At 42.2% G+C, this 27741-nt stretch overlaps 1 protein-coding gene across 1 annotated transcript; it reads right to left on the bottom strand.

The window, feature by feature from the left end:
• Nucleotides 1-62: 62 nt before the first annotated feature.
• On the bottom strand, nucleotides 63-27536 carry snx17 (sorting nexin 17). The gene is made up of 15 exons (XM_070986853.1): nucleotides 26746-27536; nucleotides 20610-20684; nucleotides 18491-18608; nucleotides 16811-16875; nucleotides 14882-14992; nucleotides 13319-13409; nucleotides 9904-9991; nucleotides 6900-6969; nucleotides 6153-6245; nucleotides 5658-5861; nucleotides 2991-3119; nucleotides 2810-2887; nucleotides 2534-2608; nucleotides 2399-2440; nucleotides 63-2245 (listed from the first exon to the last, which is right to left on the bottom strand). Exons 1-15 carry the CDS (start codon nucleotides 26803-26805, stop codon nucleotides 2126-2128), a joined length of 1419 nt encoding a protein of 472 aa, XP_070842954.1. The 5' UTR covers nucleotides 26806-27536; the 3' UTR covers nucleotides 63-2125.
• Nucleotides 27537-27741: the final 205 nt, after the last annotated feature.

Below are 27741 nucleotides of genomic sequence, written 5' to 3'. Positions count from 1 at the left end.
CGTCATAGTGGTGCAAACATGACTGAAGCGGACCATTAACTGACAGCCAAGACCCACAGATTCACCTAATTTCAGAGTTTATTGTAGCATCATGACAGTTGTCACTGACCTTACCACTAAAAATCAAAAGGAAAAGTAGTGGAATGAATCAATTCAATCTTCATGAAATCTGATATTCTCTGTAAAAGTGATGCTGATGATAAATGCACTTTAAAGTGTCATTTGACACCGACACACGAATTAACATCCAGGACCTTGCAGCTTCCACGTACTTTTTACCGACACAGATAAGAGAAAACAGACATGAATGACGCCGTCCACATCGCCCTACTGGAAATGCAACAGAAGACAGAAGAAGAAGCACAGCAGTGAAAGAACAAGACATTTATATTGAGAACATTTTGTTTACAGTTCTGGCTACCAATGAGAGTAAAGCTGTCGATAGGCTGGCACTGATTTACGTTAAGAGGCTTCGAAACGCGCTGACACGGCGATAAAAATGGAATGACATGTCTTCAAAAATAGCGGGATATGTTCATTTTGTTGCCTTCTCTCCACTTCCAGCAACCGTGATCGCATTGGCCACTTCACCAAAGCACCTTTTCAGCTGAATCCTCTGAGATGATTGGCACAGTGCACATACAAATTACAATGAACTGAAGCCCCGAAGAATGCTCCCCACGACACCGCCGCTCGCCCCACAAAGAACAAAGACGAAGAAAATCAGATGCAAAATTTGTAAACACTTTCCATTTTAACTAATAAAGTCCCTATAAACATTATGTAAACAATGATAAATGTTAGTCCATTTAAACTTTTTGTTCTATACAGCGTAGATTACATTTGATCTATTTGATTACAATAAGCTATTGATGATAAAGATATTAGTAAATGTTCAGAATACTTAATTGCATGTACATAATATAAAAAGTGACCTTGTCATAATTTTTATGTTTATTTTGTGCAAAATGCTTTAGTAAACTATAATTTGGCATTTATGAGAAACCTTTAAAAAATTGGTTTTAAAAAAATCATAGATGGATTTACAAGAGCCCATTGGGAACCAAAAAAAAAAAAAAAAAAAATCTCCACACAATGTTAAAAATCACGCTCAAGCTTCCACTCAAACATTCATCTCCACCTGTAATACTGTGCAAAATGATGGGTGCAGCAAGTGCAAGCAGCTCGGCCCAAGCAACCATCTATCAAGTTCTGCAAGATTCTAGTTAACACCGGCTGGCGTTTAGGCTTCAACCGACATCCTGTACAATGGCAACCCGCGAGGCTAAAAAGTAAAAGTTAAGGCATCAGACTATTTCTGAAGGCAGTATGAGTGACTGTGCCTCACATGAAGCTGAAAACACCACCGGCACCTTTGCTAAGATATTTACGGACGTGGCACATGAGTCGCATGACACACAGAGGTCCACTAACAGTAGAAAAACATGACATTTTGGTATGTAGCCAAGCCAAACATTGATCACCCACAGAAGCAAGCGGTTGCTCTGGATAGTCTACAGTTTTGAGATCGATTTCGACGCATTCGCTGGACCCAGGGTCGTTTTGGAGAACCGCCCACGTCCAGTTGTGCTGTGTTATCACTAGTGCCAGGTCTAACTAAACATTTGGCTCTCTGCTTGGGAAGGAACATGCAGCCACTGAGGGAGGAATCCAGGATCTAGCAGGTTTTCTTCATGTTGTTCACAATATATTCATTTACTTTGTACCTCAAGGATTTAACTGCATCAAAGAACTTCACTTATGCTGTGGATGAAACTGAAGTTACATACAGAAAGCCTCCCTGTTTGAGTACCTGCAGCTTCACGTGCTATTTTACTGTAACACTGCCACAAGTTTAATAAGATAGGGGACAAAGTTTCAATTGAATGTGATGATTTTAACTAAAAAAAACTAAACAAGATGAGTTTGTAAGAGTCTAAAAGAAAGGACACCGTCAAAGATCAAATGAGAGCTTAAGGCAGCGATATTCTCCAGGAAGAAGCTACAATCTTGCAGAATCGGACGTCGTGTGTGGTCCGCTCGGCTCGGCTCAGCTCAGCTTGTAATCTTTGTTGTCCCAGTCGTTGACAGTGGAATGAAGAGGGAGGGGAGGGCGTGGCGGCGGTTACAGGTCATCGTCCCCGATTCCCTCGAAAGCATAGTTGCCATGGAAATCATTGCCGCTGATGTCGTTGGCCGAGTTGGAGGCGCTGATCCCTCGGAGGGACACGGAGCTCAGCTTGGTCTGAATGGAACAATCAATATTATGCTTAACTCTGCACTGACACTGATTCATGAGTGCGTGTTTAAGGCTCTGGGAGCACGTGATATTACTACCCATCATTCAGCTGCGTGCTGCTTTGCTATTTTTAGACCTCACAGTATGAAATACACTCACCGAGAGTTTGACGATCTGTTCACGGTTCGGGTCGGGGGAGTCCTGCAGCCAAAAACAACATGCACGGTCAAATGAATCCTGATTTCCACACACAGAATCTGATTCAAACTGAGGGCACGCTGTCCCATTCCTCACCAGTAGAGGGGGCGATTTCACAGCTTGCTGACTGTCAGGGCGGTGGATGGAGCCGTTGTGTCGTTTCCTCAGCATCTAGAGGGAGGAGGACAGCAGAGGAAATGAAGAAGAGGATATTATTAAGGAGGAATCCTGTAAATTATGGGCTTTTGTCTCAAATTGTGAGAGAAAATCAATGAATGATTGAATGAATTCTGCAAATCTGAGTGAGGTTGTGGTTATTTTGTTGAGGACGCCATTGAGCTTATGAAGGATTTCATTTTTCTTGTCACAAACCTTTTTTATGCTGCCACCCGACTTCTTCACCATCAATTCATCCACCATAGACTGCAGGCAGATACTCATCATGATGGCCTGAAATCACACAATGAGAGTCAATAAAATGTGGAATACAATCATTACTCAACGCTCTGCTGATCTGGATGCTTGACAGTGACCCCCGTCAGCTACTTCTCACCTGCTGACTGGTGATGGTGACCCACTGCAGGCGGTCTTTGCTCATGAGATACTCGAAGGCCAGCTCCAGCTTGACCTCGCATTTGGATGAGCTGCAGGGATTGGTGGTGCCGTTGGCTATCGGGACTTGCTGCAGAGTCGGACAGAGATGTGGAGAGTTCTGATTTGGACTGTCTGAGCTGTTATCGTCCAATTAAAAACTAGGTTTATTCTATTGTGGACTCAAGTCTGTCTTCTGGTGTTCTAAGTGCATGGAAAAGAAACATTTCCATATTTCTTCACACACTTCCAGCTTGCAATTGTACTTCATGACTGGAGGGTCATGTAAGCAGCATTTTTCTGTTGATTCTTGAGCTGCTGCATCACCATTGACAGGCAGCCAACTCTTCAGAAGACACATGCTAAAAGATTAACACGGGTGCCCAGACAGAAAGAAGTGCGAACAAATACAGAATTTCAAATGCCTTCAAGAATTTGTGAAGCTCAGACACAGCTCCCTGGAGACGAGCCCTCATTCCTCTTTAATGGAGCCTGTGCTCTTCACTGAGACGATTTCCTGTGGGCCACAAACGAGCTGGAGCTCCCATGCTAACACCACACACACGCAAATGTAACATAAAGAAATACAGGCAAAAACAAAGCTCTGACACATACACATACACTATTTAGAAATGTTCTTCCGGATGTAATTTGAGATGCGACTACGAGGGGGGTTGCAGCACTGCACCAAATGAGATGTTTTGAATAGTTTGCTGGAAAGGAAAGGGCTCATTAAAATGACTTTGACCTCTGAGAACGAGCTCAGGAATTAACCACCCTGCTGGACAGCGTGGGGGCTCGGTCTGTAATCAGACGGCCCAAGATGCATTTTAATTTTAGATGTGCTGCCATGTGTCCAGATCTCTGTGCAAATTAACTTTGGGAGACTCATAAAAGCTTCTGTGATACACATAATGACTGTGCTGCTCCAACACTAATGCGATGCGAAAAAAGTGAACTGTTTCCCCCCATCTCCATTTAAATGAGGTCTTGCATTGAGTCTGAAAATGACTGTATGAGGGTAGAGCTGCATGTAGTGCTTTTCTCAGCCATTCACAGAGGTGAAAATAGATCGTCGAGCTGTCTCTTTTCAAGACGACCGACTGGGTGGAAGCAGAAGAAAATGCAGATTCAAGGCAGCTGCGTGGTGCAGGATGGTTTGAATTTATGCAGATTCTGGGAGACAATTATGGAGATTTTTTATCCTTTAGACAAGGAATTTGTTCTGGATTTCTTGCCAGCTACAGGGGGATAAATTTAGTCTGGTCAATTTGAAAGCGCTTAACAACACACACCACATTCACACACATGCACGCACGCACACACGCAACTGTGCTTCAGTTTCTTGCCCAAGGACACTTTGACATGCAGGAGGAGCCGGATATCGAACCACCGACCTCTACTCCTGAGTCACAGCCACCCACAAGCACTGGGTACTACATTTCCCATAATACAACTGGACCTGACTCTTCATAAGACCCTCTTTGCCTCCTAAATGCATGCTTCTTTCAAACCCTACAGCACCAGTTTAGAACACTGACTTTCTGTTAAAAATTTAAAGCTGCGAGCACAAGCCGAGATAACCCTGATGACATCATCAGGGTTATTTTATTTGACACTTGAAAGAGCTCGTCCAGGACATTGTAAAGCACTTTTCACAGGTTCCCTTTAAGAATCTGTTGTATTATGATTTTGTTGTTCCAGTCTATTGTTTATCCTTTCATTTTACATCTCATCGGTTTGGCAGCAGGACTGTTTATGCATGTGGTAATTAGTTCTTGTTTTTTTTTTTTACAGAAATGCCCATCTGACTGTGACTGATTGAGTCATCTGCCTCCAATATTTGCAGCAAAATACAAAAAGGAGACATTTTCCCTTCTTTTTTTTTTCTCCCTGTGACAGTGCAACACACTGAATTGATTAATCGCAGTGAATCGAACCGAGGCCCGATCAATCAATCGCTGTCATCTGCTGAGCGGACTGACAGATCCTGACAGCATCTCATGTTTACTGATCAATTCAGTTGCTAGGCAACAGTCTAAATCGTGCTTTAAGCATATGGTCTGTGTGAAACAGTGCAACTTACCTTTCCCTGAAAGTCTGTGGGATTTTACTTTTGAAAGTCTGTTCATTTCTTATTGTATTATAGGAGCTGTCAGCACTGTATGGACGCATATAGAGCGAGCTTTGTAGGTGCATCCATGAACTGCATGCCATCACATTCCCTCCTTGCCAATAGCCAATTGTCAGTTCAAAGAAAGGATGCTGCTCTATGTGTGAGGCTGCCAGATCGATAAAGCACCATCCTTGTGTGGGCTGCATGTTTGGATAATTGGACTGATGAAGATGGATGGGGTGGAGGTCAGCACTTTTAGCGAGCAGCAGGAGTAAAAACTAATGCCATTTGTTTCTGGTGCAGTGGTGCGAGGAGGTTTGTAAGCAGGCGACATGGAAGCGCAGGAAGCTCGTGTTGGTATGAGATGGACTCTGAGCCAAAGCTGCTGCAGCTCTACCTCTGCCAGCTCACGGTCGCCTAACAATGTGGAGCGATCCCAATCTGATTATTACAAAGCTTCAGAGATACAGGCACACTTGACGATGAATTCACTTGTCCTCTCTCTCCACTTACAGAAGACGTGACTCGCCAACACCTCATGCGCGTGACCTTGAAGCTCCCCTCCTTCATCTGTTCGTTGGGCAGCTTGACGTGGAAGTTGAGCTCGTTGTTGCCGGCACTGACGATGACTTGGCAGCCCTTCTCGGGGAAGTCGGTGATGCAAGGGTCAAACTTGATATAGCCATAATATTTGAGAGTCTGACCTAGATGGATGAACTGGGAAAATAATAGGATACAAAATCATTTATTAGATGACTAGTTTTTCATAAACAAATTAATAAATAAATCTGTCTTTGTCTAATCCCTGAAGAAAATCTGTTTGAATTCTCTACTGGATTTGTGTGATTAAAAATTCATATCATGGGAAAAAGTAGGCTAATTGCAGCAGAGAATGCACCGGAGGCAGTATTCTCTGTGGTCTACAGATTTATCCTCGGACACAGACATTTCAGAGTATCAGCTGGGTTCGTGTGAGATGCCATAGAAGTAGGAGATGCCTTTGCTTACTTCTTTCTTGGAGCCTTTTTCCTGCAGTGATTTGAGCTGCCTGTGCTGGTCTTTGTTGACAAGAATCCAGCCTCGCTCAATGTCAGACACTGTCTGGTGAAGCAAAAACAAGAACTTGAGTTCATCTATGCGCACAGACGAACAAAACAAAGCATGCTCTCGCATTTCCTTTGGTACATGTGGGACAAATCACTCCCTGAGCTTTTCATGTAAATAGTGTAAGCCAGCAGATAATTACACAGAAACATGCACAAATGCACATGCTTTTTCTTTGATATCATTTTTTTATACCCTCTCTCTGCTTCTCAGAGGTAACACTCAGCAGATTCTAATTTAACTTGCAGCCCCACAAATGCTTCATACAACAGATGACGGTTGTCGCTGCAAAGGGAATCCGCTACTAATAAGATCAGAGGAACACAAAGGAGGTACAGGAGTCAAGGTGTTGCAAAGTCAAAACAAGCTGACATCGCTATCAGATAATGGAGGGGCCCGGGGGACCGACAAAGCATTTGGAAGGCCAGGGATGAAGTGGCGCTGGATTTAGTTTCCCAGATGTGATGCAGGCGCCAGGAGAGCTCAATAAAACACAGCAGACGAAAGACGTAACAGACACAATCTCATCTAATTTTCTGCTCGGTTCCACAGCTCAAGGTGAATTTAACTTAAAAAAAGCTGGTTTTTAACACCGTGTTGCTGCTGAAAATAAATGACAGAGTCTAGTTAACCAAAGTAATGAAACCTTACCTGGGCGTATAGCAAATTCAGGCCAACTCTGTTGTCCATGACGTCGCTATCGTACGCCATGTCCCAGTAGCTGCAGAAAGAAAAGGCTCGGTCAGTCTTTACTAATCTATATGTGGACTTAAAGTAGAGTGAGCAAAGTGACACAGCTGCACAAACTTGGATATCGTTACGTTAAATATGCACCTGCGTTGACGCTTTGTTAAATGAGAGCTAGTAATAAAATAAATTTCTCAACTCAATGTCAGTGAGAGAGCAGGTGGAAGCATTCAACTCAAGCACTACTTTCAGTCGAGGTTGAAGGACAGCTGCGAGAGAGAGACGGCGTAGTCAGATTGGAGGCTACGGCTGGTGCTTGGATGCAGAGAGATGATGTGTGGGTGCCTGAGGGCAGCCTGAGGAGTGGAGCGTGACGTTAACAAAATGCATGAATTCAGTTTACGGAGAGGGGTCGGATCTGGGTTTACACAGAAAAATGATCCAAATCTGAGTACAGAAAAGAGTGAAGGAAGAGAAGAAAAGGTCACAGCTGGCAAAACGATCAGTCTTACTCGATGGAGAAAAAAAAAAAAGATTTAAGTGGTAAATAATTTTCAGCGTGTGAAAAATATTCAGTGTGATTTGAGATACTTCGCTTGCTTGTATATCTCATCCCCTGGATGTGAAAAGTTTTTATTTAACTGACAATGGTTTCATACCTCAGTTTAGAATTAGAAGTGTCTGATTTAGCAGAGCGCAGAATGTTTTATCCTCTTTCGCTCTTCGGCGAAAATTCAGATCGCATTCATGCCTCACAGCACTTTAGCACGGGCGTGAAATGTAACGTGTTGTAATTGCACGACACAGGGGGTGTTAGTGGATGGAGAGAGTCGTTCGAGCAGATGTGAAGCATGCTGTCTGGCTGCATCAGCAACTCAAAGCAGGTAACAAGGGAGAAGAAGATTAAGGGATGGTGAAAGGAGGAGTAACGAGAGAAAACGAGCAGCGGAATCAAGATGTGTGCGCGAGGTGATTGCTTTCATTTTGCTGCTTTGGCTTCGATTAAAAGTGCGCTGGAAGCTGAGACATGCGGTTGAATTCTCTTGACGCATTAACAGTTTAGAAATGTCAGCATTACAGCGGCATTATGTGGATTCAATGTTTTCACTGGACACAAACAAAATGAACCGGAGCTTTTCCATTCATTTTGACCTGATCCTTCCTCTGGATCTCATACACTGGGGGTCTGTTTTTCCTCCACCTCCACTTGTGAGTTGTACATTCATTCTTCCCTCGCTGCTCTACACTCCACAGTGAAACTAGGTCAGGAGGACTAAGACTTTCCTTGAGGCAGAAAGAAAGTAAACATCCTGTGTACCTCAGTCAGCGGGAGGCAGGGTGACCAAAGAGCAGGCACATGAGGAAGCAGAAAAATGTTATGTTGAGGAGGGGAGCAGTCCAACTTCAGGCTTGATATGGAAGCAACATCATTATTTTCCATGGATAGAATTTGTTTGGGTGGCCCACCCAGGAAGATTTTTCACGCAGCACTTGATGACAGATGCCGCACAAAGCAGCGCTGACCCCGTTCTCTCTCAGAGCTACAGTTGGGCAATTTTTAACTTTAAACTGTTTTATTAAACTGTTGCTCGAATACACCACAGGAGCTCTGCTGTGGGACGCCCAGTTAAGTTTAAGGATACGCTATCGGTTACTGTTTACAGAAGGAGTCTTGTTTCAAGCAGCTGGGGATGCTTGGTGTGTGAAAAACAACCAGCGCCAACCACCTTCGAGTAAATTCTCTAACTGCGGGGAAACACTAAGCATCCACACAGTCCAACAGTCCAGTTTACATATAATAACAGGATCGTTTTTGACCAATGCTGATGATTCATTGAAAAAAAGAATTCCAAAATTCACCTTTTTATCTCAGGAAATATTCTGCTCCTGTCTATATTTGTTGCTGTTTAGCCTTTCAAAAACATTTTCACTGCTGTCAAAAAAGTGTCTGAGGCACGCACCTGTATTATTTTATGCCTTTATTGGATTAACCTGCTGCCTAAATAATTTATGTTGAAGCAACTGAGGAGTTATATTCATCAGAGAAAGATGATTTATTCATACTGAGGGATTTTGTTCAAGGAGTTCCTTTTATGGGTGGTGACATCATAAACCATGACAACAGACATTTGAAGCTGCTTCATTGGAAAACCTCATTAGGAGCTTTGAATGTGAAAAAATAAATTAGTTTGGTACAGCCCTACTTAGGAAGAGCAGCATGAGGCATGAAGCAGGGCTGAATGACATGACCTCGAACCTATGGCAAGATAAATAATCACATTTCCGTATTTCCTTTATCATCCTCTGGCTTCGGTCTGGCTCCTCTTTGTTCTGTTTGTTGACAGTATGACCAGTTGAAGATACTGGGCTGTAAAAGTTACCTTTTAACTTTGAAAACTTCAGTTTATAGACAGTAAATGAAAACTGCAACATCAGTCATTTTAGGAAGTGAGGAGATTAACAATGTAATTTGATGCAATCTGTTTCTTATCCAGTGCTTCGCTTCACCAGCATCAGATTCTTGTCCCCGTCTAATCCCTGACTTTTTCGACATGACGCTAAATGCACCACCTGTCTGGTCACGATAACTATCGTCCTCGGCGAACAAATGACTCAGGTCTCTTTTCCAAATTAACTGCCACTTTGCAGGAGATGGTGAAGTCGGATAAGCAGCCTGTGGTTAGGCTAACTGCTGCTCTGACACATTAAGAACAAGTGCTTCACTGCAGATAGGGAGTGAAAGGAGCGACAGCCAGAACGCAAAAAGAAAGCAGAACGCTTTACAGCATTACAGCATCACATATTGCTCACCAAAAAGCAAATATCTGACCTGCTTCTTTACAGGATTAGATAAATAACACATGAATACTCTGGCCAATGAATCACAGCTATAATTACATGTGTAGGAGAGTGCTTTGGGAAGGACGTGATGAAATTCAAAGTCATGATGTGGGCAGGTGGTGGGTACCTTTTCCGTAGGAGTATGTGAAATTCAGAGCTCCGCAAGCTGGTAATGGACACATAAGGCAGCTCAAACTCCTGCAGCTTCCTCACAACTGAGAGAGACACAGAGAAATACAGAGAGAGAGAGAGTAAGGAACAAGCATAGCTCCAGTTAAGTCCCAAGGACGTTTGGATAATGGTGGTAACATCAGACAACCAGGGATGGGAGATCTCCATCTGGGCAGGTCCCAGTAGAGTTTTTGTGTGTCTATGCAAATATTCAAATGTGAAAAAAAGATAATGGGCTTCATGGCTGTGTGTTTGTCCCTAATCTGCAGCTGCTTCATCACGGCCCATTCCCTAAGGAGAGTGAAGGAGATTTCAGGTGCTTGCTGATGCTGCTGCTGCTGCTGGTTTTCAGGCACCAGTGAACGTGCACGAGACTACAAATCAGACGACTGAACGGCGCTTTAGTTTGCCATTAGGTTTGTTAAAAGCGCGTTTACTCCTTAATGGGCAGTGATGTTGTGTGCAGGAGGTAGACACACACCCTGGTGATCTCTGCAGGAATTAAAAAAAACAGATACGAAGTGAATGCTTAAAATGTTTTGGAACATTTTTGAAACGGCATGCGAACTGAGTCATCACAAGGAAACTTCACAAGAAAAAAAAAAAGAAATGTGGTTAAGACAACCAGCACTGCTATTCATGCTGGTTTTTCTTGACACGTCTTTGCATATTTTACAGCATATATTGATTTACACAGACTTCTGGGAAACTTAATGCCTGTCAGAGAGGAATTGAATTTTTCTAGCTGTCCTGTTGCATCAATACTCCCACCAGTTTTGTTTGATCCGAAGCCTGCTGCATCGGATTTATTCTAGTAGTTGAGTCATATTTAACACACGGGCCCTTCTCTTTCATACCACACAGATTTTCAGACTTTAACTGTGCCAAGAATATACAACATGTCTGTAATATTTACAGTTTCCTCCAAGTTCACCTGGCACCATTTTCAGCCTGGAATGGATTTGGCGCGGGGGGGGGGGTTATTTGGCAGGTGGAAGGCGAGAGAAGAGAATCTTTGGGACCGAGGAGGGATTTGACCCGACAGGGCTGTGATGAAATGGAAAAAAGGGGATTGGAAAACTGAAACGTCTTGATGTGGAAAGCTTTATGCCTGTGCCACTGTGGTGTTCCTTGTGACAACACATGCAGATGCAAATACTCTGCTGTGATTTGCATTCGAACTGTTACTCACAAACAAATGTGTCGGCCACCGCTGAGTGCTGGTGTGCTGTTACTGCTACTACACTTAAAAAAACATGTTTTCAAAGAAACATGAGACAACTGAGAGCTTGAAAGCCAGCAAATGATCTGTGGCTAAATTGCTGGGCCACTGGTAAGAAAAACTGTGACGCTGTTGACTAAATGAGGAAAATGAGGAACAGGCACAGAATCATGGTAACATAAAGCAAACTGAGCTGCGCTACCGAAAACAAACTGCTTCACACTAACAGACATGATGGGCGTTTCCATACATTTTAAGGATTAACCAAAGCATCTAACTGACATGCACCAATCAGGAGTCACTTCGGAGATCCTGTGTTTACACACGCATCTACAGATATGCGTGTATATGAGGATTCACTTCATTTCATACTATGCTTTATCGTTTGTTTAGCTGTGTCGCAAATCACACTCTTTTCTTCATCATTCGGACAATGCTTTGCATTCTTCTGCATGGCACTGATCCAGGCAGGAAATTTGCTGAAGGCAACACAAACAAACATGGAGGAGAGTGAATGCGACACAGAAAGGGGTAATTGCAAACAGGAGGACTCAGATCAGCCAGGACAAAACGAGGGGCTTGTACATAAAAGAGGGGCTACCTTCTGTCACGTGGACGAGCTTTGGACATGAAAAGTCTGACGTGGACGAGAAAAGTGCACTTTGCTGGTTATGCCGTGCACTGGTCCCCATAACAGCCTGAAGCACCATTATCCTTATTTACCTTTAATAAAAACCATCCATATGTCATGTTTTGTTACATGCTTCATTAAAAAATTTGCACAAAGGTTTTAAATAAAAGGAGAAATAACCAAATATCAGTCATCACCTTTTATTTACCTGGATATGAGATTTTAGTCACATCCCACAGCACAGTTTGTGGTTCCTGTGTGTGATTTTGCTGCTGTAACACTGCAGTTTGGCATCTGGATTCATAAAATATCTATTAAGTATTTATCTATTCCACGTTGTCTTCCTCCTCTATCTTGACTTTTAAAACTTCATGCATTCAGAGTGAAGGGCTATGATGGCACAATGTTGTTGGAAAAAAGAGAAATAATAGTTTACTTGAGGCACAAAATGTGCCCAATAAATATAAAGATGTAACAAAATCATGTTTTCCAGATATAAGCACAATTAATTAGGCTAGCCCAAACAAATACGTTCGCCTCAAGCCATAACAATGTATGTTTGCTTAAATCTTCCAAATTGGATAGTCTGCTGAAAGAGTAATGAAACCCTCCCTGCAGTCTTTATGGAAAAATGACTTCACTAATCAGAAGCTGGCCAGTGAATGTCATTTTGCAGCTGACACGTGACACAAGTGATTATGGAGCCACAACAAATACTTGACCTGAAAACACTGCGTGCAGCCGAACCAGCCAAAAAACACACAAAAGCCTGGCTCTCAGCTTCTGAGCACCTAATAACTGAATTACGCATTCAAGCCAGAGATACAGCAGGAACGATACAAGATGCAACCCTCATGTGGCGGCGCAGGTCTTCTTTTCTAATTAAACTACAGTAAATCTCCAAACGCTGAGGCAGATTAACGGAGCTGCTCAACTGTGGCCAGAGCCTAGCCTGTGCACTTCATTATCAGGAATTTAGAGTAAAAACAAAATTAAAATCAAAAGCGTGAGATTGCAGACATAATTTCCTTTGTTTGCTCAGAAAGTTAATGTTCAGTGCAACATCACAAACATTACAGCTCCCAGTTCCAACTCAGACTTCCTTTTCTTTATCTGTTTGGAAGATCGTCATTTGTCCGCGCAGCTGTGTGGTTGGTGTGTTTCTGAGAAAGGCCCTTGGCTGACCTGACAAAGTATTTTAAATTTACATTATCTTATCAAAGTGCCAAGTGTGCAGCACATTTAGTTTGCCTTGATAAAACAAGGCTGGTTATCAGATGGTTTACAGCTGCAGTGTTTCACAAAAACAAGCCTTTATGATGCAGAAATTTCTGAAAATACATTCCAGCAGTCATGAATTATGGATTTCTTTCTCTCTCCCACTTTTATTAACCAATAATTAATCACATAAATGGGACATTATACAGAATATTTTCTCTTAGTAATGTCAGGGAAAGTTGAGAAGTTTTCATTCCTTGCATTCCTCTGATTCTTTTGGAAAGTGGTGTTGAGACTTACATGTTAACCCTCCATCCACACCCTCACGGACAAGGAAGAGACTGAAGTAACCAACAAGGTCATCTGGAAGGTCAAGCTTTGTTGCAACAGCCTGCACAAAGATATGAGAGAGAGAGAGAGAGAGAGAGAGAGAGAGAGAGAGAGAGAGAGAGAGAGAGAGAGAGAGAGAGAGAGAGAGAGAGGTTTTCACGCTCGAATTCAATTCATTCATAACGTCATCTGATTTTTTTTTTTTTTTCTACGCTATGACAAATGAAGCTAAAATTGAAGACAGACAGGATGAAAAAGCAGCTCAGTATGAGGTAACGGAAGATTGGAATTAGATCAAAAACTGGGATATTACCACAATCATATTTTACACACAACCAACTTTAAAACGCCACAATAATGTCTTGTCCTCTAAAACAGGATCAATATTGACTCCTTTAGGTTTAAGAAGATGGATGGGCTTTGTCTGATTCCACTTATCAAGAGCCTTTTGTTTGCCAAATAGAATAATAGAACAAAAAAACTGACTGACTTTATTTGGTTTTTAGTACGCTGATGCTGACTTTGTGTTTTTATCCATGAAGAACGAAATTCATCCGAGCAGCTTGACTGTTTTCTGATTAGAAAACAAAAACAAATTCTGCTGTAATTATTGTTGCGTTATTGTTACATTCTGACACAGAACAATGGCTTTCTCTGTGATAAAAATCAATGTTTGCTTATGTGTGTTCAGCACTGCCATTTCTTCTTTGAGCTGCTGTTTAAACAAACAAATGCTACAAGTGTGAGTGCAACTGTTGTCAAGCCAACACACACACACACACACACACACGCACGCACACATGCACTCTGACTGTGATGTGCTCTGAGACCTGCTGTGGTTAAACTTTCATTAGAGCACTTTAAGAGCACTCTAACAAGCTTGATTTATAGCCAAGAGGAACAGAGGACATCATGATGAAACATCAGCATGTTTACAGTGATAAGTTAGTTTAGAGTGTGCATGGTTATGGTACTAAAAGGTCTGGTTACTACAAAAAAAGGCTAGAAATTAGTCAAGGTGTCTGTTTTTGTGTGTGTGCTTCCTTTCCTTTCCTTTCTTCTGATTGTGTTTTGTGATTTTTCATAAGTTAGATTGAATCCACCGTGACTTCATGAAGTCCTTTGATCTCTGCTTTGGCAAAGTGGGTCTATATAAATTATTGTGTGACTTAATTTGCTTTGCTACAGTGTATGTCGTGTCTAAAACATCAGAGCTTACAGAAGAGTCTGCATCAGAACTGCTTGCCTGAAGGAAAACCAAGTTATCTGTCAGCTCTGTTATGAGCTGCAGACATCAAGTGCCTCTAGTTAAACATACACAAACAGCGTGAAGGTTGATAACCAACCATAAAAGACCTCAAATGATGTAAACTTTACCAAGATTTCAGGCCTTATTCTGTATGTACTGTAGCATTAGTCACTGGGTTGAAACATTCAGCCATGCTGCACTTTTGGGCAGCACCCTGAACACACTTTTTTTCCCATTTCCCTTAGAAATGTTAGAACAAGAACAAAATGCACTCCCGTACTTACATCAAGGACATCCTCCGTCTGATCCGAGGTCAGAATGTTGACGGTAACCTTCTGACCGTTGGAGAGGCAGATGTCTAGAGCGACTTCTTCTGTGGGAATCTGCTGCGTCTCCTGAGGGAAGGACACAAAACATAACAGGCTTTTCTTCAGCTTCATGGGTAAGCTACGCATTTTCATTCCTGTCAGTCAGATACAACATCACACCGAGTCACATGGGCAGGAAAAATATTCCTCTTGTAGTTTGATCCAGTGAGTCTGTTCAACTTTTGACATTAGGAAAGATATTGCGAGTGCAGCTGAATTGTCGAGATTGGAATCAAACAAGACATAAAGCCTAGGAAAGGCAATTTTATGATAAAAGCATGTTAAGATTAGACAGATTAGGCAGACATGGGGGTCTGATTTAAAGCAAAACAAAAACATAGGCATGTCAAAAACAAAAGTGCAGCATGAAAACTCCTAATTTGAAATTTAAAGGAACTCTAAATTCCTTAACAAAGGGAACAGAAGTTAATGTTTAGCCGTCTGCAATCGAAAATTTCATATTGACTAACTTGTAGTGGGGATGCCGGCACTGGAGCTAACTTCCATTATCCATTATTCTGCAGATTATTGTTTCCAACATTCATTTATTTATCATCTACATAGTGTCCAAAGTGCTGTCTTGTTTTGTCCAACCAACAGTCAAAGATATTTAGCATACAATCAAATATTCCCTTTTGAGGAGCTGGTCATTTTTTTCTTAAAAAAGGAGCCAAAACGATTGCAGATTTATTTTCCACTGATCGATTAATTGTTGCAGCTCTAGCAGTCCCATCCATTCATTTCGCCGCTCTCAGGCATGAAAAAAACCGTGTTTATTAGGACTGTTGTGCTTGTGCTGCTCTTCATTCCTTAACTGAACAAAATGATGGAAAAAAACCCTCAGAAATCAATGAACAGCAAGTAAAGGAAAGAAAACTGAACTGCTAAAGCCTATGAATATTTCAAAAGTCTAATTAATAGCTTCTGAGCTGATATCAAGAAGTATGAAATCTTAAACTGGATATCCCCAGCTTCTCCTGTCTGTCAGACAGTCTCTCACCACTTCTGCAATATCATCTCTCATCTTGCCTGTTCCCTCAGCAGGGGGTCTCCAAGCACATCCCCACCACTAAAGGTGCAGATGAAATGACAACGGCAGGTGGCAACTCATCTCCTATTCTGCACCTGCTGTCCTCACCATACATAAAGGCACTTGGGGGGGGGCACAGACTATAATGAGACAGGAAGGCAGAGGAGGAGAAGCAGAATGGGTGTGACGTGGCTGCAGACCAATGAATCTGTCCATGAAGGTTATTGGATTTACAGCCCTCCTGGCAATGCAGGTCATGGCTTGAAGGATGACGAATCAAACCTCGCTACCTGTTCTGAATAAGTCATTTTGAAATAGCCTTTTCTGTCAGGCAGCAGCAACACACCAAGGGTTTGTGCGACCAGCACTGTGCACTTCAGCTCACACTCGTTAGCATTTTTAGTCCCACAGAAAGAGCAAATCTGGTGGGATGAATCATTAGGCTCACTTTTCATTTTTTATGACACAATGGTTCAGATGGATCCAGCTCCCACACACTGTACAACCATGTTGTTATTTAGCTTCAAGTCTGATGTAACCACTTTACACATTTCTGCATGCGAGTCAATCCTTATCTGACCGACTACTTTACAAGCAGAGATGACACAACCGAGGATAAGAGCAAACGCTGCTGCAAACTGCGACAAACTGTTAAAAACACAGCTACCTCACTCGACCACATCGCCTGAAGTAATTACTAACTGAGAAATTACTGCATCAGCCTTTTGGTTGGAGGAGCACGCCCTGCGTCCTCAAGGGCTTGGTGACCATGTTGGTGCAAAAGAAAACAGCATAGTGCTATCTGTATTACCAACCTGCTGTGCTTTCCTTAAGAAGCTATTGAACATCTCACTGGCTCCAAGCAAGGGATCCTGACGCACTGTAAAAAAAGAAAAAAAAAAAAAATCAGAAAAAGAATTTAGCGAAACCAAAATGGCAGTATGAGTTCAAAATGAGTCATCTCTTTGATGAGTGAAATGTAAGGAGTGGCGGAAGTCAAGAAGAGATATGTCTGGTTTTAAAATGATAACTCGGCAATTAGTTTCGGGTCTTACACTTATGTAAACACAAACCTCCTTAGGCACAACCATTTCTCAATTCTTCTCCATTTTCCTCTCATCACACAGTTCATCACACAGTTTTATTTTGTTCCTGTGAATGGGTTTGACCTTTCAAGACATTTGTCAAGGCAATTTAGCTTTGCATGCAAAAAAACACCCTGCACTTTATGAAGGAAGGCCCGTAAAAGAATTTATTAACTTGTTATCTGGCAGAGGCTCAATTAAAACTGTAAATGACTACAAACCAGTTTCATCATGTTGTTGGCCCCAGATTTGGTAAATAACAGCTGAGATGAACAACTGCAGTTTTCAGATGCAGAGCTGTACATTTAATCCACATGATAACCGTGTATGATTACAATATGATAAGTGTGCGTCCGTGTGTGTCAGCCTGTGTATTATTGTCCTCTTACAAATGAGTCTAACCCTTTGACAAAATGACAAGGTTGAGCCATCTGCGTCAGAACAGATTGTGTTTGTGGTGGTTCATTTTCCATAACTATGTAAAAAGCCATGATGTAACCAAGCGAACGTGTAGCCAAGAACACCCTGTGTGCGTATGCTCCCAGACTATGAGCAAATACACACTTGAACAACGCTTCCTTGTTCTGCTGTAACTGCCAGTGCCTGAGAGGATTAAAACAAACCCACTGCACTGCTGCCAGTCTTATCCGTGTGTGTGTGTGTGTAAAAGGTTCACCCTTGACCTGTTAACAAAAATTTGGGCAATATGCTGAAAACCTCCCAAATTGGGACATGAAACTCCAATTGGATTGACAAACATGATTTAAAACAATCATGAGTCATATTTACTGAGGAAATAATTAGTGTGTCTCTTCACCAGAAAAATATAACTTTATGGCATTCAGTTTTTAATTCAGAGAGAAGTATTTTTCCCCGAGAGGTGACACATCATCACTAGAGGATTCAAAACCATAAAACTTTTAAAAAAAAACCTGAAATCCTGACTAAGGGTTTATTTTTTCATCAAGTGTGTCAGCACAACTCTGTCTAGTGAGGCTTTGGCTCAGTGTCCCAGCTCACTCTGTGCTCGGATCATCAGTTCTTCAGTAAAACACTAATATGCTTTTATGTGGCATGAAGAGACCAGTGTATGGCTCGACTCCCCACAGACACTAAGCCTACCCATTCTTGTGATTGTTGTGGAGAAGCAAACATTTCAAGGAACGTTTTAGTCTTAGTTTGTTCTGCTTTTTTTCCCCTTTCACAATGTACCCCCCACCCCACCCAACATAGTTAAAAGGGGAAAACAAATTGTCAGGGATATGTGTAGTGCAATTCAGAGAAGGAGAGTATCCAATTTAGAACCTGACAAAACTACCGCATTGTCGCTGGAATTTAAATTCAGACAGAAATGAGGTGAAATGCAATACAAGCCCTCTGTAAAAAGTCCATTCAGCATGAATAACTTACCAGCCTGCATGTATTTCTCCAGCTGTTCTCGTCTCTGTTCGACCTCAGCAGGAGTCAGTGTGAAGATCTTCTTTGGAGGGAATGCAGGCACCACATTGCTGCCATATTCCTTCTTTATCTGTTGATATAACCCACAAGATGAAGCTGAGGCTGCTGAACAGCAGACAATGCAACCTGTATTACACTTCTTTAGACAATTAAAGGAATCTGACGAGGGGCAGATGGCTAACGTTCACTTTTTTATTCATATTTAGAACATCTGTGAAACCAGATATATACATATTTTAATGACTTAACCAATATCCTTCAGCACAGAGTAGCACTCTGTTAAATTAAAGAGATGTGGATTCATTTTTCTAAGAGGTACATTCATGCTGTTTGAGATGAATCACAGGTTTATTTTAAGCCCTGTTTCAACGACTAGCTAGAGGAGTTTCCGTGCATAACACACACACACACACACAGACACAGACACAGACACACACAGACACACACACAGACACACACACACACACACACACACAGACAGACACACACAGACACACACAGACACACACAGACAGACACACACACACACACACACACACACACACACACACACACACACACACACACACACACACACACACACACACATCTGGACCCTGAATGTCTAGTCATTCCAAGTTTACTTTGTCTTCCAGCTTCTTGACTCATTTCTTCCCATTTTCTATCATCTGAGGGTTGGTAGGTTTGAACCGTGAAAGTCTTAAACTAAGCTCTCACAGGTCTAAGAACCACACATCACATTTGCTTAATTTGAACCTGTATGCTGCTGTAGGCAAAAGCTGTGAATCACACTCGTCATTAGGAATTCACTGACACATTTTTTTTTCGTTATAAAACACTCAGGTCCTGCACATATGGCACGATGAAGGTAGGCCCCAGAGGGTACCAGAGGAGGAGAGGTGATTGTCACCTCAACACATTGCTCTTTGGTATTTTCAGTACATCAGAGCGAGCACTGGTTACACATACAAATCAGCTCTCATAGCCATACACTTCAAGCACATAACCGATGCATCAGCGTTGATCTGAGCTCATACAGCTTCGTTCCAAGCAAAGCTCATGCTGTTTTCACTGACGGCTTTAAATAAGCTCCGGATGTTGCGGAAGTGTGACCTTATTACAAGTCTTTATAGACGACAAAACAAGAGAAACAATTAACATTCAAATTTTCTCAGCCACAACTGAGTGGAGCGTGTGAGCCCCCGGAATCACCGGTGTTTTGGGGTCATGCGTGTGCCACAGGAGGCCATGTGGGATTGGTTCTTAAAGATTCTAGTGTGTCTACCCCACACCCTGTTGCCTGGCAACGGCAACTGTCAGAGTGAGGATGGAGATAGCAAAGTTTGGCCCTTGCTTGTTTATTTATTAATATGTGAAAACAGGAGACTGGGCACTTCTGTAACACAGTGCTACATGCTGTGGCGTAGTTTTTATAGCACAAAGAGCTTGCAGGTAGAAACCCAGTATGAGTCCATCTCTAACAAACAAACAATGCATCTATATCTCTGCAACATCTTTGTTGTTTCCAACAAAATGTATGTTTGGCTCTTTCTCAAGTAAATTCATTTTAAAAACAGCACTACAGAAAAACAAGTAGGTGCTGAATACACTAATTGCCTAATGACAGCTCTAACAAATAGCTGTGGCTCTTGTGTAAAGCTTCACCGAGGCAGAGGCCAAAAAATGTCTTAAAATCAGGCAACTCAACACTTTCCAACAACATTTCTTTTTCAGATGAAGTTCCTTTTCCCAGCAGGTGAAGTGAAAGAAAGGCCAAGAACATTCTTTCCACGTCGCCCACCCCCTCCAACCTCCTCCACAATGCTGCCTATTTACATGCGATAGTTTGAACTCTTGGAGGAATAACAGCGCAAGACTTCAAGCCGCCGTGCTCGTGATTCAAAGTGATGGGAGGCTGGCTCATCGACCGTGTGACACAAAGACGAGAGAAAGGTCACACTGGGTGGATGTAGTGGCATTTAAACAGCTTTCAGTGTGCCACACATGCAGACCAGTCACTTCTGGTCCAAAGCTGACAGCGATGGCTATACTGTGATGGCTGAAGACTTACCTGTTCGTGGAGGCCAAGAAGCTGACTGTAGCGTACCCGACAATGCAGCACGCCATTGACATGGATGTTGTAGGCCTGTGAGAAAGAATGGCCACCAATTAAAATGTGAGGAGAAAGACTGTGTGAAGGTCTGACATTGTGTAGATGCTTGTATTGATGTGTCTGCCTGAAAATGCCCCAATAAAATAATTAAATATACGTATGCAGATATTTAGAAGAAAACATAGACAAATATACGGAAAGATAATCTCGGAACACAAGCTTAATTTAATGAAGGACTTTTCAGTGCATCAGTCCAAAGCAGGTGCCGGGTAATACATTCAGTGCAGAAATAAAACCACAAAGACACGGAAGCAATAACAATTAACATCCTGTACCCTGAACACAAGTTTCAATGCAGATTTCCCTCAAAACAACCTCAATTTCCATCTCATCTCATGTTGCCACTGAGTGTTTCCTCGCTTTGTTTTCATTAGGAGGACCAAACAAATGAAGTGTGAATTGGATTCAATCAAAGCCCACTGACTTCCAAGGGGGAAAACAGAACCTGCCTTTCCAATCAAAACAGCTTCTCCCTGCATAATGCAGAAGCCACCAGAAACCACAATCACAGGAGGGATCTTTAATTCTTTCTCAGAGACAGCCCTTGTTTGTTTTGACAGACAGAAAAGGAGACGTGTCTGGATACTCCTTCACAGAACCATCATTTGGAATCAGCAATCCAAATATCTGCTTGCCGTCAAGTTTGCAGCCAATCCCAGAAAGCAAATCTACTTCTCATGTCAGATGCCTCATTAAGCATTGGGAGTGATGCTAAACCACAAGAATAGCAAAGTGATACTCTAGTTATATCCTCAAGAAAGTCAAAAATATTTGAAGTTTGCCCAAACTCCGGCTCACTTACAGAACAGCACCATTGAACTGTTCAAAGAATTTACTGTTTTTCTCAGATAACACAAGTCTACTGAACCACCAGCCAGCTCAGCCAAAAACACTAAAATTGCCTTCATTCTTTACAGGAACATTTCCACAACAGCATCTATTGACAATTACTCAAGGTTTGGCTAATTGTGGGATTAAAAACAATCAGTGGCTGCTGTCACATCATAAATATAATTGTTCAACATATGCACATGACTGATCTCCTTTCCTTACTCTTGCTTGTTACCTAAATCTCTAAAGAAACTGACTAATGACTATGTCTGCACCAGGAAGTGCGTTCTATATGCTTGCCAAAGTGATTTCCCATTTGGGTGTCAAAGCACAAACTATCCGTGCATTGATCACCTTCCCCTTCTGTCACAGTGAATATTTATAGCCAACATGGTGGGTCATCTGTCAAAACAACTACAACAAAAAGTTCTGAAGAGTCTTGAAGCCTGTACCATAAAGCTTGATTAACCTAGCCGGGCTTCCTCTTACTTATCGGGCTTCACTTAACGAGACATCCGCCCTCCGGATTTTCGGTACCATAAAGCCGGCTATCAACTCACTAATTCAATTCAGGCTTGTCCAATCTAGATCTGTGCGCGCTCACATAAAAAGGGCGGAGTTTGCTGCATGCGACCAATCGCAAACATGGAAAAATCAGCCCGAGCCGCATATTTCACTACAGAGGAGCAAACAATAATAATTAATAAATACGAGGAATACAAATCAATAATCCAGGCAAAAAGCAACACAGTTGCAGCTGCCAAACGGCGCAAGGATTGCTGGCAAAAAATCGCCGACTGTGTCAATGCGTAAGTTAGTGTCATTATAATATTACTTCCCCACTATGACTGCACTTGTATATCTGACTACAGTAACATCTGTGTGTTCCATAAATGTATGTGTGTATGAAATTTTTCGTTATGGCATGTGATTGTAGCCTTATTATTTCAGATGCAGCCCGAGTGGAGCAAAGAGAACATGGGAGCAAATCAAACATAAGTATAAAAATATACTTCAAAGTGGTCAGTACGCTTACTTTATCTTATACATGTAGCATATGTATATGTAGGCCTACATGTTGGAGGCTATATACAATACAATATACAACGGCAAACATCCCAGGGCTTAGTCTACATTATGCAAATTACACATCAACCTTGCTTACCTGCGATGTCATAAAAGCCCTCTTTGATGCATTGCGTGGGCAGGTGGCCGGGAAACACCACGAATGCATCGACAAGCTCAGTCAGGGCCCCCGCGATTTTATGAATAGCTCTACATACTGTGTTTTTCCCGAGGTTTTCGGCATCGCCAACAGAATACATAAAAGTACCTATGAATGAATCAATCAATCCATGATTTACTTAAACAAATAATTGATTAATGGCATTTTATCTGTGGCTTGCTTGTAACCCATCCAACGAGGGATTTAAAGACATCATAATAATTACAAACATCACTAAGAAATATATTACCTGTGGCAAAAAACCTCAGTGCAATGCACACTGTCTGTGGGACTGTCAGCGCGTGGTTGCGGTGCGTTACATTACTGATGTAAGGCTCCAGCAGCTGACAGATGTATTGTAACCCCTCTCCCGAAAACCTGTACCTTTCGTACAGTGATTGTTCAGACAATTTGAACCAATTACAGCGATCTCTAAATATTCTCTCGCGCCTGAGTGCTCTTCGCACAAGCTGTGCACCAAGATCCACCGGGTTCTCATAAAACGGACAGGCCATTTTCCAAGAGAACTGATTGGTCAGTAGGTGGGGCTTTTATACCTGCTGAGCTCTTATCCTGAACTGATCCTGCTCCGGAGCAGGTTAGGTGTTCAGCATAGGTTACCACGGCAACGTAGCCCGATAGAAAGTAAGCCACCTTTATGGTACCGAAAAGCCAGGGTTAAGCCTGAAGTTATCTCGCTAAGCCGTAATCCAGCTTTATGGTACAGGCCTCTGATCACACTTGCATGCAGTTGCACATGCTATTGCTGACCTACACTACCAATCAATAGGAAAACAAAGCAAGTACAAAACCATAGTACCACAGGGAAAGAAGAAGGCTAAAGAATTTGGGGGAAGGCCAACAAAAGAACTCAAAGATGTGTATGTAGGCAGTGTCCAGGCAGGAAGGAAGAATGAGTATGCAGAATGTCTTGGCTAAGCTTGATAACACACAAAAATGATCCTCATCTTTTTGTGAATTGTAAGCAGTTCAACTCAGGGACAGTTCAACAGGGCACTGCCTTAAATATAACAACGATGATCTATTGCTCTTTTCTGCACACCAACTCCAAACCAAAAATCTATTTAAATATAGTACATTTTGATCCGGCTTGGATCTTCATCAGGTCAAACAACATCTTGACTTGATGAAGACCTGACTGAGATCCAACTGCAAACAAATCTATTTAAATAAATTTGTAATTTGCAATTAGTGTGCAGGGGTTACTGTTTTTATCACTGCCCAGTTCCAACACCCCTGCACCTAAGTGGGATGTGCATATTTACTCTCCCTACTTTCACATAATATGATGTATGTGTAGGACGAAATCAGATTCAATCTGAGGAACTCTCAGATAGGTGTTTATTTGAAGACATCTAAGAATAATCTCTGTGCCTCTAAGTTTATTTACATATTGCTCACTGTCAGATGCAGGCTGATAAAGGCATGCTGTTGAGAATGACTTCCATGTTTTGCAAAACTATAAACAGGAACAGATGAATTTGCTCATGTCTAAGTCCTAACCTGTTCCTCATTGGAAGTAAATGAGTCACCATTAGTTACAGTAGCACCAACATATCTCTCTCTCTCTCTCTCTCTCTCTCTCTCTCTCTCTCTCTCTCTCTCTCTCTCTCTCTCTCTCTCTCTCTCTCTCTCTCTCTCTCTCTCTCTCTCTCTCTCTGTGAGCACTCGATTTGTCCATGCTTGCACAGGAGTCGCACCATATCAAAAAAAGAAAAAATGCAGGCCTTGTTATTCTAAAAAGCCATGTGCAAACTCTGCAGATTCTGTGGCCTACTGCTTCGAAGGTACACAGCCCATCTCTCAGCATTATAATCAAGCAAAGTCCCTTCCTGTGGGCTGGTAACAGGAAGGTCACAATGACAGTCACAGGACTGCTGGCTGAGAGGTGAAAACCCGTCACTTTCGACTTCCCACTGCAGTGCATGCTAGAAATGTGCTCAGCCAGGTGGAAAGGAGCCAGAGGTGGCATCTGAATGCTCAATTTAGAAACGTGTTGACTTTCAACTGCAAGAGAAGGTTTAAGCAAAACAATGTGGACGGGAAATAAACTAGATTAGATCAAAATCAGATTCCTGCATATCTAATACCGACTTCTCCAGCAAATTGTGTGCTTCTTGAGGCAGCATGGACAGTGAACACACTGACATCACTGACATGCTTAAATATTAATGAAACTTATTCCAAGGGGTCCCCCCCTCCTCCTCTGTGGAGCACATGGAGTCAAGATGGAGAATAGTTATTCACAGGTGTGTGACACTGAGAACTGCCAGTGTGATGTCACATGGAAGTCAGATGTTGCAGATGTTATTTCAAAGCATCTGGTGAATATGAGAGAGGCTGCATTCTTCTGAAAAACATCCGATACTAAATCTTGTTTATTAATGAAAACTATAGACTGTATTTTCTAAAAGGATCCAAGATTGTTTGTCGTCACCCATGTTTGTTCATATCATATCCAAAACTGACAGGAAATAAGCTTGAACCCAAGCTGTTCCCTAGCAACGTAACAACTTGTGTGTTCACAGACAGGTCTGGTTTAGACACACATTCACACCAATGCCCTTGTCCAAATCATCAAGCGACATGAGAAAAGGAGAAAACATTTAGAGATGTCAGTAAATTTTTTTTAAAAAAATACTGCCTCTGCCACCCATTAGCACGGGTCTCAACTGTGTCCATGACTGTTGTTCATGGTTTACAAGGAAAACGGTGCGCAACATCCACAAAAGCTTAAAATGCTTCATATTGATGATGCTTCACTACAGCTGTCCTTGACCAACCTCCATGAAGTATCCTCTCCGAGCTCTACAGAGCATGTCTGCCACTGTGTCAAGGCAAAACAAGGCGTAGCACCTCTCAAACACAATGGCAATTCAGAAACACACAGAAACAGAATAGAATCAAAGAAAATAAACATGCAGTTAGGCTATGGGAGCCTGCAGTACAACAACCAAGCAAAATGATGGAGCTGCAAATTACTGCAGCTCTTGCTGTGCTGTCAAGACTGCTATATTTTAGACTCTATTTAACTGTTAGTTCAGGGACTTGACAGTGAAGTTAAAGCAATTATGCTGGCTGTATTTTTCTCAACATAACAAGGAGTATTGTGATATCACGGTGGCAAATCTCTGAAAGAATTTAAGTGCTGAGTCAAACCTTTAAAACAAATGGGACTCTGTTGTGCCTGAGGTGGAGAATCAGGGACTGGGCCCCACTTAATTCTCCTCAGGTGGCTTTGACAGTAAGTGACAACATGACCATGCAACATTTTTCAGCCACATAACAACATCAACCAAATTAAGTCCAATGCCAAATATAATGTTGATCATGATGAAAAACGGAGGTTATATCCCTGCTGGTTCAGTCCACAGCTTGTCTATGCCAGATGCACTGAAAGTCAAAAACACTTTCACCCAACTTCCTCCTGGTTTAATTCCCTAAATTCGGGCTGCAACTACCGATTACTTTCATTGTTGATTTATCTGTCAGTCGTTGTTGCGATTAGTTGCTTGATCTGATCCTAAAGCCAAAATGTCCTCAAATGTCTTGTTTTGTCTACAACCCAAAGATATTCAGTTTACTATCATAGAGGAGCAAAGAACTGGAAAATATTCACATTTAAGAAGCTGCAATCAGAGAATGTTGACTTTTTTTCTTACAAAAAAGCTCTACTTTTGATTCAAGTTTAATCACCTATCTACACGGTGTCATTTTAAACACGGTAATATAAGCATTCTGTGGTAAACTGGTGGCATAGCTGACTCTTTTCATTGCATTGGTTTCTATGGCAGGCTGGTGACACATCACAGCTCGTGCCATCAGATCGTTTCTAACGGTAAACACAGCAGCTCGTGCTGCGTTGACATTAGCCCGACCTGTGGCCAGCTGAAGCCTGCGTTTAACACGGGCTAAAGTGAAAGCGGATAACACAAAAAGGCAAATTAGTACACTCACCACATACGTCGATCCATTTTCTCCCGAACGAACCTCCGTTTCGGGTATGGAAAAATGCATTTTAGCTCGGAACACAGCCCGCTGACCGACGACCAGTCCTTAACACGCCACCACGGCTTGCGATGGAGAAGAAGACGGTTTCCCCCACAAAGTCCACTGCAGTGAGTGTCGGCGGCGACTCCAGAGGAGGAGGGGGCTCTCTCACGGTTCAGCCACTGGTTTGGAAGTCCGGGGAAAGCGGTGCCAGGCTGGAGGAGACCACTGACGACTTTCTTATCTAGCCAATGACTCATGTGCCAACTAGCATTCGCATAAAACTTCTCCCACGTCAGTGTCAAACTTTTCTCACTGCCATTCCCGCAGCAGCCATGTTGCAAGTGTTAAGTAATTACACAGTCGCTATTGGCGTTAAAATGTCCCTTTCACCTACTTTTGGGTAATTTGAGACAACTTAAAACTACCTACTGTAAAATTTGAGTTTCAACGTATATAGCCAACTCTGTTCATTAGCAGTAACCAGATGAAGTTTCCGGATAAAAGGTGCTGTTGGTTCCTGCAAACAGCACAGCGTCGCAGAGCCGTTGGCAAACGTTTCGAAATATGAGGGTTGGTAGATGCACTTGTTGTGGTTTTACTTGTTTCTTCCTGCCTCCAACATTTGCTGAAGAAAAATCTAGACGGCGACGGAGGAAACTCATAGATAAAATGTGATAGAAACGGCAGAGATGGAAGATGTGTCTGGGCCGTCAAGCCATTCTGTGTTCTGTGTATCTAGTTGCCCATCAAGAGGCATTGCAACGATTCTTCTGGGCTAAACCATCTCATTTTCAGCCAGGTGTGTACCACTCTTCACGGATGATAATAAAAAGAGAGTACTAGCATAAACTTTGTCACACCGTTTACAGTTAAAGACAAAGAACAATTATATATTTCTACAAATATGCCACAAGCATGGTTATCCTCCATATTTTGAATCTCGTAAAATTGTCTAACTTG

The sequence above is a fragment of the Chaetodon trifascialis genome, chromosome 19, assembly GCF_039877785.1.
Source record: "Chaetodon trifascialis isolate fChaTrf1 chromosome 19, fChaTrf1.hap1, whole genome shotgun sequence".
NCBI lineage: Eukaryota > Metazoa > Chordata > Actinopteri > Chaetodontiformes > Chaetodontidae > Chaetodon > Chaetodon trifascialis.
This window is presented reverse-complemented; position numbering and strand designations above follow the sequence as displayed.